Raw genomic sequence first — 15,000 nt, 5'->3', positions numbered from 1 at the left:
GGAGGGGATGCCTGGGAGGGGCTGTCTGGAGGGGATGCCTGGAGGGGATGCCTGGGAGGGCTGCCTAGAAGGGGATGCCTAGGAGGGGATGCCTGGGAGGGGATGCCTGGGAGGGGATGCCTGTGAGGGCTACCTAGAAGGGGATGCCTGGGAGGGGCTGCCTAGGAGGGGATGCCTGGGAAGGCTGCCTAGAAGGGGATGCCTGGGAGGGGCTGCCTGGGAGGGCTGCCTCGGTGGGCTGCCTGGAGGATATGCCTGGGAGGGCTGCCTGGAGGGGATGCCTGGGAGGGCTGCCTGGCAGGGGCTGCCTGGTGGGGGGGCTTTCTGGGAGGGCTGCCTGAGGGGGCTGCCGGGGGGGGGGGGGGCTGCCTGGGGGGGCAGCCTGGGCGGGCTGCCTGGAGGGGGGGCTTTCTGGGAGGGCTGCCTGGGAGGGGCTGCCTGGGAGGGGCTGTCGGGGGGGGCTGATTGGAGGAGCTGCCTGGGAGGGGCTGATTGGAGGGGCTGCTTGGGAGGGGCTGCCTTTGGAGGGGCTGCCTGGGGGGGGCTGCCTGGGGGGGGCCGATTGGATGGGCTGCCTGGGGGGGCTGATTGGAGGGGCTGCCTGGGAGGGGCTGATTGGAGGGGCTGCTTGGGAGGGGCTGCCTGGGGGGGCTAATTGGAGGGGGGCCCTGGGAGGGGCTGATTGGAGGGGCTGATTGGAGGGGCTGATTGGGGAGGATAATTGGAGGGGGTGCCTGGGAGGGGCTGATTGGAGGGGCTGATTGGGGGGGCTGCCTGGGAGGGGCTGATTGGAGGGGCTGATTGGGGGGGATGCCTGGGAGGGGCTGATTGGAGGGGCTGATTGGGGGGGCTGCCTGGGAGGGGCTGATTGGAGGGGCTGATTGGGGGGGATGCCTGGGAGGGGCTGATTAAAAGGGCTAATTGGAGGGGCTGCCTGGGAGGGGCTGATTGGAGGGGCTGCTTGGGAGGGGCTGCCTGGGGGGGCTAATTGGAGGGGGGCCCTGGGAGGGGCTGATTGGAGGGGCTGATTGGGGAGGATAATTGGAGGGGGTGCCTGGGAGGGGCTGATTGGAGGGGCTGATTGGGGGGGATGCCTGGGAGGGGCTGATTGGAGGGGCTGATTGGAGGGGCTGATTGGGGAGGATAATTGGAGGGGGTGCCTGGGAGGGGCTGATTGGAGGGGCTGATTGGTGGGGGCTGCCTGGGAGGGGCTGATTGGAGGGGCTGATTGGGGGGGCTGATTGGAGGGGCTGATTGGGGGGGCTGCCTGGGAGGGGCTGATTGGAGGGGCTGATTGGGGGGGCTGCCTGGGAGGGGCTGATTGGAGGGGCTGATTGGTGGGGGCTGCCTGGGAGGGGCTGATTGGAGGGGCTGATTGGGGGGGCTGCCTGGGAGGAGCTGATTGGAGGGGCTGATTGGGGTGGCTGCCTGGGAGGGGCTGATTGGAGGGGCTGATTGGTGGGGGCTGCCTGGGAGGGGCTGATTGGAGGGGCTGATTGGGGGGGCTGCCTGGGAGGGGCTGATTGGAGGGGCTGATTGGGGGGGATGCCTGGGAGGGGCTGATTGGAGGGGCTGATTGGGGGGGCTGCCTGGGAGGGGCTGATTGGAGGGGCTGATTGGGGGGGCTGCCTGGGAGGGGCTGATTGGGGGGGCTGCCTGGGAGGGGCTGATTGGAGGGGCTGATTGGGGGGGCTGCCTGGGAGGGGCTGATTGGAGGGGCTGATTGGGGGGGCTGCCTGGGAGGGGCTGATTGGGGGGGCTGCCTGGGAGGGGCTGATTGGAGGGGCTGATTGGGGGGGCTGCCTGGGAGGGGCTGATTGGAGGGGCTGATTGGGGGGGCTGCCTGGGAGGGGCTGATTGGAGGAGCTGATTGGAGGGGCTGCCTGGGAGGGGCTGATTGGAGGGGCTGATTGGGGGGGCTGCCTGGGAGGGGCTGATTGGAGGGGCTGATTGGGGGGGCTGCCTGGGAGGGGCTGATTGGAGGGGCTGATTGGGGGGGCTGCCTGGGAGGGGCTGATTGGAGGGGCTGATTGGGGGGGCTGCCTGGGAGGGGCTGATTGGAGGGGCTGATTGGGGGGGCTGCCTGGGAGGGGCTGATTGGAGGGGCTGCCTGGGAGAAGTGGAACGATGCTGTTAATCTGAAGTGCTTTTCAATGTGTTTTTTTTTTTTTTAATTAAAGTTTCTAAATTGCTTTCCACACCTAATTTACAAGCGTTATGCATAGCGGTGGGTGTAGAGTAGTGGTTGGCACCCCATCAGAAGAGGAGGCGTGGTTTATTTGGGGCGTGGCTAATAGCTGTGTCATGTAAATTACACTATAGGGGCTTGTGTCACGATCGCCGTAATTACTGGACCAAGGCGCAGCGTACGTAGAGTTCCACGTCTTTATTACTAGGTGAAACCTTGTAATAAAGTACCAGCGTACGTAGAGTTCCACGTCTTTATTACTAGGTGAAACCTTGTAATAAAGTCCCAGCGTACGTAGAGTTCCACGTCTTTATTACTACGTGAAACCTTGTAATAAAGTCCCAGCGTACGTAGAGTTCCACGTCTTTATTACTAGGTGAAACCTTGTAATAAAGTCCCAGCGTACGTAGAGTTCCACGTCTTTATTACTAGGTGAAACCTTCAGGAAAACCAAACAATAAACGAACAAACGAAAACGTGAAGCAAATGCAGTGCTCACAGGCAACAACACAAAAAACAAGATCCCACAAAACACAATGGGGAAAATGGCTGCCTAAATATGATCCCCAATCAGAGACAACGATAAACAGCTGCCTCTGATTGGGAACCATATCAGGCCAACATAGAAACAAAACACCTAGAGAGGAACACCCCGCCCTAGTCACACCCCGACCTAACCAAAATAGAGAATAAAAAAGGCTCTCTATGGTCAGGGCGTGACAGGTTTGGGAATACGATGTCATTGCTAAAGTAGGCACATATTTAGTAGAAAACAGCTTTGCCATCATCATCATGTTGTCAAATTTACTTTAGACAGATGGCAACGTTGTCATTAGCAAGCAAAGTTCGTCAAAAATACCTAGCAATGCTAACGATATCTAGCTAAAATCTCCAACCTCCAAAGTCTCCAACCTCAAGCTTAGCTAGCTAGCGTTATACTGCATCTAAACTCAATCTGGTGACATTAAAAGGATGACAAAAAGTTTTTCATACGAATTATTTGCTTTCTTTAGAAATGTCGTTGTGTTTTCAAGCCACCGTAATAAACTTTAGACCAAATCTTCATCTTCATCAGTCATTGAGTAAAATGCTCAGTTGGGCAACAGTCCAAAAACAAACGTTTAAAACAATATTCTGAAGTAACATGTAAACCATGAACTATGTGTGAAAACACCTTTAGAAGCCTAGTGAAGGCTCCAATTGTTAATAAATGTATTTATTTTACCTTTATTTAACTAGGCAAGTCAGTGAAGAACAAATTCTCATTTTCAATGACGGGCTAGGGGCAGTGGGTTAGCTGCCTTGTTTAGGGGGCAGGACGACAGATTTTAACCTTGGCAGCTCGGGGATTCGATCTTGCATCCTTTCAGGTTTACAAGTCCAACGCTCTAACCACTAGGCTACCTGCCAAGCCCCTCTCATCACTAGGCTACCTGCCGCCCCCGTCTAACCACTAGGCTACCTGCCGCCCCCCTCTAACCACTAGGCTACCTGCCGCCCCCCTCTAACCACTAGACGACCTGCCGCCCCCCTCTAAACACTAGGCTACCTGCCGCCCCCCTCTAACCACTAGGCTACCTGCCGCCCCCCTCTAACCACTAGGCTACCTGCCGCCCCCCTCTAACCACTAGGCTACCTGCCGCCCCCCTCTAACCACTAGGCTACCTGCCGCCCCCCTCTAACCACTAGGCTACCTGCCTCCCCCCTCTAACCACTAGGCTACCTGCCGCCCCCCTCTAACCACTAGGCTACCTGCCGCCCCCCTCTAACCACTAGGCTACCTGCCGCCCCCCTCTAACCACTAGGCTACCTGCCGCCCCCCTCTAACCACTAGGCTACCTGCCGCCCCCCTCTATCCACTAGGCTACCTGCCGCCCCCCTCTAACCACTAGGCTACCTGCCGCCCCCCTCTAACCACTAGGCTACCTGCCTCCCCCCTCTAACCACTAGGCTACCTGCCTCCCCCCTCTAACCACTAGGCTACCTGCCTCCCCCCCTCTAACCACTAGGCTACCTGCCGCCCCCCTCTAACCACTAGGCTACCTGCCGCCCCCGTCTAACCACTAGGCTACCTGCCGCCCCCCTCTAACCACTAGGCTACCTGCTGCCCCCGTCTAACCACTAGGCTACCTGCCACCCCCTCTAACCACTAGGCTACCTGCCTCCCCCCTCTAACCACTAGGCTACCTGCCGCCCCCCTCTAATCACTAGGCTACCTGCCTCCCCCCTCTAACCACTAGGCTACCTGCCACCCCCTCTAACCACTAGGCTACCTGCCTCCCCCCTCTAACCACTAGGCTACCTGCCGCCCCCCTCTAATCACTAGGCTACCTGCCTCCCCCCTCTAACCACTAGGCTACCTGCCGCCCCCCTCTAACCACTAGGCTACCTGCCGCCCCCCTCTAACCACTAGGCTACCTGCCGCCCCCCTCTAACCACTAGGCTACCTGCCGCCCCCCTCTAACCACTAGGCTACCTGCCGCCCACGTCTAACCACTAGGCTACCTGCCGCCCCCCTCTAACCACTAGGCTACCTGCCGCCCCAGTCTAACCACTAGGCTACCTGCCACCCCCACCTCACCATCTGGTTACAATATTGTGGCCAGTAAATGTAAAAGTTATGTAATGACTTTCTTCGTCCAGACGTTTGGATTATTTCATGTTATTGAACCAGCACAATTTCTTTGTTTGCAAGGAATTTATTTATTAATTACTTTTATTATTTATTATTTATTTACCCAATTGATACATTTTTGGAATGGTAATTCCAAAGTGAAAAAAATCTACTTGGAACAAGATAAATAAAAAAATTGGTTAGGGTTACTTTAAATATGAGTTTGTATTTGTGTTGTTTATTAGGGTTAACCAAACAGGAAGTGGAGTCTAAAAGGATGCAACTTGAAATTTAACTATGTTATTAATCTAATAACGAAATAGAACACTTCAATCATATATTTGGTTTCAACAAACATCGTTTTTTTCAATTGAGACAAACTGATTTTTTAAAAATTGTAATATAATTGCGGTCATTTTGGAGGGTTTATCCAAAGAGTTTTTTTTTAGTTTTTTTTTACAGTTTTGTAGTTTGTCTGTCTGTAAACATCTCAGCCTAAGATGCAACAGGGGGACTACTCTCTGAATAATGTAGTCTGTCTGTAAACATCTCAGTCTAAGATGCAACAGGGGGACTACTCTCTGAATAATGTAGTCTGTCTGTAAACATCTCAGCCTAAGATGCAACAGGGGGACTACTCTCTGAATAATGTAGTCTGTCTGTAAACATCTCAGCCTAAGATGTAACAGGGGGACTACTCTCTGAATAATGTAGTCTGTCTGTCTGTAAACATCTCAGCCTAAGATGCAACAGGGGGACTACTCTCTGAATAATGTAGTCTGTCTGTCTGTAAACATCTCAGCCTAAGATGCAACAGGGGGACTACTCTCTGAATAATGTAGTCTGACTGTCTGTATACATCTCAGCCTAAGATGCAACAGAGGGACTACTCTCTGAATAATGTAGTCTGTCTGTAAACATCTCAGCCTAAGATGCAACAGGGGGACTACTCTCTGAATAATGTAGTCTGTCTGTAAACATCTCAGCCTAAGATGCAACAGGGGGACTACTCTCTGAATAATGTAGTCTGACTGTAAACATCTCAGCCTAAGATGCAACAGGGGGACTACTCTCTGAATAATGTAGTCTGACTGTCTGTATACATCTCAGCCTAAGATGCAACAGGGGGACTACTCTCTGAATAATGTAGTCTGACTGTCTGTAAACATCTCAGCCTAAGATGCAACAGGGGGACTACTCTCTGAATAATGTAGTCTGTCTGTCTGTAAACATCTCAGCCTAAGATGCAACAGAGGGACTACTCACTGAATAACGTAGTCTGTCTGTAAACATCTCAGCCTAAGATGCAACAGAGGGACTACTCTCTGAATAATGTAGTCTGACTGTCGGTAAACATCTCAGCCTAAGATGCAACAGGGGGACTACTCTCTGAATAATGTAGTCTGACTGTCTGTAAACATCTCAGCCTAAGATGCAACAGGGGGACTACTCTCTGAATAATGTAGTCTGTCGGTAAACATCTCAGCCTAAGATGCAACAGGGGGACTACTCTCTGAATAATGTAGTCTGACTGTCTGTAAACATCTCAGCCTAAGATGCAACAGGGGGACTACTCTCTGAATAATGTAGTCTGTCTGTCTGTAAACATCTCAGTCTAAGATGCAACAGGGGAACTACTCTCTGAATAATGTAGTCTGTCTGTAAACATCTCAGTCTAAGATGCAGCAGGGGGACTACTCTCTGAATAATGTAGTCTGACTGTAAACATCTCAGTCTAAGATGCAACAGGGGGACTACTCTCTGAATAATGTAGTCTGTCTGTCTGTAAACATCTCAGTCTAAGATGCAACAGGGGGACTACTCTCTGAATAATGTAGTCTGTCTGTAAACATCTCAGTCTAAGATGCAACAGGGGGACTACTCTCTGAATAATGTAGTCTGTCTGTCTGTAAACATCTCAGTCTAAGATGCAGCAGGGGGACTACTCTCTGAATAATGTAGTCTGTCTGTAAACATCTCAGTCTAAGATGCAACAGGGGGACTACTCTCTGAATAATGTAGTCTGTCTGTCTGTAAACATCTCAGTCTAAGATGTAACAGGGGGACTACTCTCTGAATAATGTAGTCTGTCTGTCTGTAAACATCTCAGTCTAAGATGCAACAGGGGAACTACTCTCTGAATAATGTAGTCTGTCTGTAAACATCTCAGTCTAAGATGCAGCAGGGGGACTACTCTCTGAATAATGTAGTCTGTCTGTAAACATCTCAGTCTAAGATGCAACAGGGGGACTACTCTCTGAATAATGTAGTCTGTCTGTCTGTAAACATCTCAGTCTAAGATGCAACAGGGGGACTACTCTCTGAATAATGTAGTCTGTCTGTAAACATCTCAGCCTAAGATGCAACAGGGGGACTACTCTCTGAATAATGTAGTCTGACTGTAAACATCTCAGTGTGGGGTCTGAATATTTACAGGCTCTGCAATACAGTTCGGTCACTGAGTCTGCCCTTGTTTAACAGGGCTGGACTTTTACCACTATAGTACTATTGTTATTCCTTATCATGCGCGCGCAACCACGAATTTCTAAGACTGTGTCCTTCTGCTAAAACTAATATTTCTTATTCATTTTTTGAGGTTACAAGCCTGAAACCTTGAACATAGACTGCTGACACCCTGTGGAAGCCACAGGAATTGCATCCAGGGAGCTAATTCTCAATATGACCTTTCTCTTGCATTTCTAAGAGGATGGTCTCTCAAAAACAACCATATCTATTGTGTTATATTCTCTTACATTATTTTAATTTTCTACAAACTTCAAAGTGTTTTCTTTCCGACGGTACCAATTATATGCATATCCTGGCTTCAGGGCCTGAGCAACAGGCAGTTTACTTTGGGCACGTCATTCAGACAGGAAGTGGATAAAAATGGGGCCTAGCCCTAAGAAGTTATATGGGCTGGACTTTTAACACTATATTACTATTGTTATTCTCTATAGAGGCCAGGAAGAGGCCTTTAGTGCAGGCTGAGGTGTAACTATCACTAACTCTCTCTCTCTCTCTTCTCTCCTCCCTCTCCTCTCTAGATGCCAGGAGGAGTGCCCGGTGGGGTGGTACGGTCCTCAGTGCAGCATGCGTTGTGACTGTCAGAACGGTGCTAAGTGTTACCATATCAACGGGGCATGTCTCTGTGACACAGGCTTTAAAGGACCTCAGTGTCAGGAGAGGTTCTGTCCCCCAGGCCTGTACGGACTTATCTGTGACAAGTACTGCCCCTGTAACGCCTCCAACACTGTCAGGTACGTGGGACATTACACAGATACAGTTCAAGTCAGAAGTTTACCTACACCTTATCCAAATACATTTAAAGTCAGTTTTTCACATTCCTGACATGATTCTGCTCTAGCTGTCACCCCCTGTCAGGTGAGTGCACCTGTACAGCGGGATGGGCGGGGCTCTACTGCAACGAGACCTGTCCACCTGGTTACCACGGCGACGGATGCACGTTGCCATGCAGCTGTTCCCACGGGACCGACTGTCACGGAGTCACTGGGGCCTGCGTCTGTGCCCCTGGTTACATGGTGAGTTCTTCTTCTTCTTCTTCTTCTTCTTCTTCTTCTTCTTCTTCTTCTTCTTCTTCTTCTTCTTCTTCTTCTTCCAGAGGGTGTCCACTAGGTGTGCTGACCTCCTTTTTGATTGACCAATTAGCCATCCAGTAACACAAATCACTTACCCAATAGGAAAGCACTATAGTCCCAGGTCTCTGATTGATGACACCCAGGGATATGGTGCAGCAAAAATGTTTATTCTTCTTATATCTAACAAATAAATTATTCTCCAATCAACTTAAAGCAGAGATTACTTGACATGGAAAATACATAACATGACCTGTCTGTCTGTATGTCTATATGGTCAAAAAACTATACTACTCCTGCGTCTAGCAAGGACTCCCCCCCCCCCCCCGAAGGCCCAACTTCCTGCCTTTATCCTAACACACTTACCACAGTACAATGAATGGGCAAGAGGGGGGGAAGGTAAAAACTAAGTTACACTAACAACAAATTAATATATCTCAATCAGGTAAATATAAATCATAAAGGTACCTGATATTTCATCAAATACATAAATATTTAATATATTTACACAAATGTACATGGAGCTCGGTATGTTCAGTCTTTTATACAAATATGTCCAAATCGGCTCTAACAATAGGAGACAGAATGCGATCGGATCATCATCTAATTGACCTTCACATAACTTTCAAATATTTCCACTTGGACGGGGATATTGGAAATTTAGTGAACAAGTCAACTTATTTTTTAACTAAGACAAAATAATTTAGAAATGAATTTTTCGAGTTTAATATTGGTTCAGCAAATCCCCTTATTGTTTGGGATACCTTTAAATGAACCTTCAGGGGTCATTCAATTCAATATTCATCAATAATAAAAAAGCAGTTTCTGGCTAAAGAGACAAGACTAACAAGGGAAATCCATGAACTAATAATACAGGTAGATAGCAATAAAAACGATACTACAGAGGTACAAAATAAGTTAGAGAGGAAGAACAAAAAGAACTGGAGGACCTTATTAAGAATGATCTAATGTAATCTATTTAAAAAATATAGCAAACTGGATGGAATATGGAGAAAAATGAACACAATTCTTCCTGAATCTCCAATACAGGAACGCTAACAAAAATTATTTGCAGAAACTCGTTACTGAAGACGGAGACATCTATGATTCTCCGAATTATATTTTAAACGAGGAAGCTAATTATTTTAGGCAGATGTTTTCTTTTCCGTCTCATTCTCTCCCACTGAATGAAGATCACGGTAAGGAATTCTTTACAAATAATATAAAAAATGGAAAATTAACAAATGTACAGAAAGATCAGTGCGAAGGCCAAATTACAGAGGAATAACTTTTTGAGGCTATTAAATCCTTTCAGTCTGGAAAACCCCCAGGGCTTGATGGCATACCGGTAGAGGTATATCAAGTATGTTTTGATATACTAAAAGCTCCATTGTTAGATTGTTCTAACTACTCCTATAGAAATGGTAGTCTGTCAGGTACTCAGCAGGAAGGTCTGATTTCTCTATTATTAAAACAAGACCCAGATGGCAAATATAAAGACCCAGACTATCTAAAAAACTGGAGGCCCCTTACACTTCAATGTTGTGATGCAAAAATACTAGCGAAATGCATAGCACTCAGAATTAAAAGGGTTTACCAGGTATTGTTCATCCTGATCAGACAGGTTTTTTACATGTACGATACATTGGAGATAATATATGACAACTACTAGAAAAAATAGAACATCATGAAACATCTAAGAAGCCAGGAATGGTATTTATAGTGGATTTTGAAAGGGCATTTGATAAAGTAAGACTGGATTTTATTTATAAATGTCTGGATTTTTTCAATTTTGGTAATTCTCTTATAAAATGGGTAAAAATTATGTATAGCAACCCCAGGTGTAAAATAGTAAACACCGGCTACTTCTCAGAGAGTTTTGAATTGTCAAGAGGAGTTAAACGAGGGTGTCCTCTGTCACCATATCTATTCGTTATGGCCATCGAAATGCTAGCTATTAAAATCAGATCCATTAACAACATTAGAGGATTAGAAATCCAAGGCTTAAAAACAAAGGTGTACATGTATGCCAATGACTCAAGTTTTATGTTCAGTCCGCAAGCTAGACCCCTGCAATGTCTCATTAAAGATCTAGATAACTTTTCTGTACTCTCTGGACTAAAACCTAATTATGATAAGTGTACAATATTACGTATTGGATCCTTAACAAAAATAAACTTTTACATTACCCTGCATGATGGTGAAGTAGACATACTCGGTATTCATATCACAAAATATATAAATAAGCTCTCCACAATGAATTTCAATAGAAAACTTGTCAAAATAGACAAGATCCTATAACCATGGAGAGGTAATTACATGTCTATTTATGTATAAATATTTAGCTTTATCTGGGACGCTAAACCAGACAAAATAAAACGTGCCTATCTATATAATGAATATGAATTGGGTGGGTTGAGATTATTAAATATAAAAGCACTAAACCTCTCTCTAAACGCTTCGCTTATTCAAAAGTTTTAGATTACTAAGAAAAGCTCATCCATTGTTTAGAAATAGCCTTTTTGCCTTTATGCAAATTGTCATGTCTCATTTTCGATTAATTGAAAATGTTACTTTTTTCAAAGTATCTCTCTTTTTTCAAACAAGCATTGCAGCGCTGGCTACAATTTCAATTTCATCCCCCTGAGAAGATATAACAAATATTACAACAAATATTATGGCTGAACTCGAATGTGTTGTTTAATAAAATACCTGTATTTATGGGAAAGATATTTGAAAAGGGTATTTTGTTCTTAAATGATATTGTAAATCGGAATGGTAGAGTTATGGATACTCATGGAGTTATCAGAATTGTATGGAAAGGTCTGCTCAATCCAAGAGTGCAACCAATTGATTACAGCATTACCCCAAAAATGGAGGAGGCAGGTGGCAGCGGGAGGAGGTAGGGAACTGGTCTGTCTGCCCAATATAAAGGATCAAAACTGACGGAGGAATAAAAATAGCATAACTAGGAAAAGATACTAGTTCAATTTAAGGACCAAGATGTTGACAACTGTGCCATACAGATTGCAAAATAGTTGGGAAGAGATTTTTGATGTACCGATTCCATGGTACGAGTATGAGTTGATATATAAAACAACGCAAGATTCAAGACTTCGTGCTTTTCAGCTAAAAGTATTATATAGAATTCTTGCCACCAACAAAATTTTGAATATTTGGGGCATAAAATCATCGAAGCTCTGCAGATTTTGTTGTGAGGATACAGAATCAATAGACCATTTATTTTGGTATTGCCCTCAGGTAGCCGGTTTCTGGTCTCAGGTTCAGGAATGGATGAAAATGCATAGCATTGATCTAAAATTGACCCTAGAAATAGTACTGTTAGGAGATCTCGAGAGACCGGGTCAGTCAATTACTAATATACTAATACTCTTAGTAAAAGTATTTATCTTCAACTCACAATCTGTGGATTCTATTTGATTAGATAGATTGAAATTGTACGTTAAACATCACAGCATAGTTGAAAGATATGTGTTGCGTAGAAACCCGAAGTGGGTGGCCAGCAGAGATAGATGGGATGGGCTGAGAGAAGCTGAGGGTTGGTATGTGGAATTGGAGACAAGTGGGAGTGGAGTTGCTGTGTGGGAGATAGAATGATGGTCAACGATAAAAGTTTTTTAAAAAGTAAAAATAAAACGTAATAAAATATTACGTTTGAATGACACTGAGGGACAGTGCTTTTACAACTAATGTCGGTTTGCCTGCCTGGTGTTAGATCTGTCAACGTGCCCTTGAGCAGGACATTGACCCTGAATGCTTCTGTGTGTCTCTCTGAATGGGAGTCTGTTGGATGACTGGTGGGGTGTAGTTGTTGAGCGGCTTCACTGCAAGTATATTGTATGTTTCGGATATTCAAATATATATATATTTTTTTTAATTAATAAAAAAAGAAGGGAAGCACTATAATCCCTGAGTCACTAAACCAATCGCTAAACCAATCGCTAAACCAATCGCTAAACCAATCACTAAACCAATCGCTAAACCAGTCACTAAACCAATCGCTAAACCAATCACTAAACCAATCGCTAAACCAATCGCTAAACCAATCACTAAACCAATCACTAAACCAATCGCTAAACCAATCACTAAACCAATCGCTAAACCAATCACTAAACCAATCGCTAAACCAATCGCTAAACCAATCACTAAACCAATCACTAAACCAATCGCTAAACCAATCACTAAACCAATCACTAAACCAATCGCTAAACCAATCACTAAACCAATCGCTAAACCAATCACTAAACCAATCGCTAAACCAATCGCTAAACCAATCGCTAAACCAATCACTAGGCCAGTAGTATTGAGTTCTTTCTTTGCAACCAATTCTCTATGTTTGATGTAAAGGGGCAGGTTATATGTATATTATAGAAAAGTCCAGACACCTTTTATGTGATTTCACTTGTTTTTTGTTAAACCCCAAACAGCGAATCACTTCCTCATCCTCACTGTACAGTATAGGGGCCCTGAAAAAACATGAACAAATTCTCCAAAAACACCCAAAATACCTTTTAGAAACGTAAACGTATTGTGATGCGGGTCATTAGAATTCGGAATGGTGTCATTCCAAACTTTATCCACAAGTTAAATTGGTACAAATTGATGGAAAGTGGTGTTGGGGAAAACATACAACATCATAAAATCCATGTACAAAAAAACAAGTGTGCGGTTAAAATAGGCAAAAAACACACACATTTCTTGCCACAGGGTCGTGGGGTGAGACAGGGATGCAGCTTAAGCCCCACCCTCTTCAACATATATATATATCAACGAATTGGCGCGGGCACTAGAACAGTCTGCAGCACCCGGCCTCACCCTACTAGAATATGAAGTCAAATGTCTACTGTTTGCTGATGATCTGGTGCTTCTGTCCCCAACCAAGGAGGTCCTACAGCAGCACCTAGATCTTCTGCACAGATTCTGTCAGACCTGGGCCCTGACAGTAAATCTCAGTAAGACCAAAATAATGGTGTTCCAAAAAAGGTCCAGTTGCCAGGACAACAAATACAAATTCCATCTAGACACCGTTGCCCTAGAGCACACAAAAAACTATACATACCTCGGCCTAAACATCAGCGCCACAGGTAACATCCACAAAGCTGTGAACGAGCTGAGAGACCAGGCAACAAGGGCCTTCTATGCCATCAAAAGGAATATAAAACTTGACATACCAATTAGGATTTGGCTAAAAATAATTGAATCAGTCATAGAGCCCATTGCCCTTTATGGTTGTGAGGTCTGGTGTCCGCTCACCAACCAAGAATGAACCTGGAGAAGAGTCCCCTAAGCAAGCTGGTCCTGGGGCTCTGTTCACAAACACAAACACACCCCATAGAGCCCCAGGACAGACACACAATTAGACCCAACCAAATCATAAGAAAACAAAAAGATAATTACTTGATACATTGGAAAGAATTTACCAAAAACCAGAGCAAACTAGAATGCTATTTGGCCCTAAACAGAGAGTACACAGTGGCAGAATACCTGACCACTGTGACTGACCCAAACTTAAGGAAAGCTTTGACTATGTACAGACTCAGTGAGCATAGCCTTGCTATTGAGAAAGGCCGCCGTAGGCAGACCTGGCTCTCAAAGGAAGACAGACTATGTGCTCACTGCCCACAAAATGAGGTGGAAACTGAGCTGCACTTCCTAACCTCCTGCCCAATGTATGACCATATTAGAGACACATATTTCCCTCAGATTACACAGACCCATAAAGAATTCGAAAAACAAATCCAATTTTGATAAACTCCCATATCTGTTAGGTGAAATACCGCAGTGTGCCATCACAGCAGCAACTTGTGATTTGTGACCCGTTGCCATGACAACAGGAAAACCAGAGGAGCACAAACAACGTAGTAAATACCAATATTATATCTGTTTATTTATCTTCCCCTACTAATGATATTACAACTATTTGCACATAATGTAATGTAACATTTTAATCGTCTTTATCCATTTGAATCCTTTGTGATGTCATTTTGTTACGTTCTTTTGTTTTTGTTGTTTTTTGTTTTTTCTCACTTTTGTTTATTTAACTTACTTTGACAATGTAAACATATCCAATAAATGCCAATAAAACACCTTTGAATTGGAATTGGAATTGGAATTGGAGAGAGAGAGAGGTAGAGAGAGAGAGAGAGAGAGGTAGAGAGAGAGAGAGAGAGAGAGAGAGGTAGAGAGAGGTAGAGAGAGGTAGAGAGAGAGAGGTAGAGAGAGAGAGAGAGAGAGAGAGAGAGGTAGAGAGAGAGAGAGAGAGAGAGAGGTAGAGAGAGAGAGAGAGAGGTAGAGAGAGGTAGAGAGAGGTAGAGAGAGGTAGAGAGAGGTAGAGAGAGGTAGAGAGAGAGAGAGAGAGGTAGAGAGAGGTAGAGAGAGGTAGAGAGAGGTAGAGAGAGAGAGGTAGAGAGAGAGAGAGAGAGAGAGAGAGAGAGAGAGAGAGAGAGAGAGGTAGAGAGAGAGAGAGAGAGAGAGAGAGAAAGAGAGAGAGAGAGAGAGAGAGAGAGAGAGAGAGAGAGAGAGTGATCCAACCCTTACGTACTGGGCTACACCGCTGGTCTCAGTTTGTGCCAGCTCCCGAATGG

General features: G+C 45.6%; 1 protein-coding gene across 1 annotated transcript in view; it reads left to right on the top strand.

Moving 5' to 3' along the window:
- The window catches only part of LOC129856882 (multiple epidermal growth factor-like domains protein 11), a 492,683-nt gene that overhangs the window by 396,887 nt on the left and 80,796 nt on the right, over positions 1–15,000 (top strand). The window contains exons 10-11 of the mRNA XM_055924622.1: positions 7,847–8,059; positions 8,167–8,341. Coding sequence (XP_055780597.1) covers positions 7,847–8,059; positions 8,167–8,341 — 388 coding nt within the window. The remainder of the gene's footprint in view (positions 1–7,846; positions 8,060–8,166; positions 8,342–15,000) is intronic.

The sequence above is a fragment of the Salvelinus fontinalis genome, chromosome 6 (genome assembly GCF_029448725.1).
Source record: "Salvelinus fontinalis isolate EN_2023a chromosome 6, ASM2944872v1, whole genome shotgun sequence".
Lineage (NCBI taxonomy): Eukaryota > Metazoa > Chordata > Actinopteri > Salmoniformes > Salmonidae > Salvelinus > Salvelinus fontinalis.
This window is presented reverse-complemented; position numbering and strand designations above follow the sequence as displayed.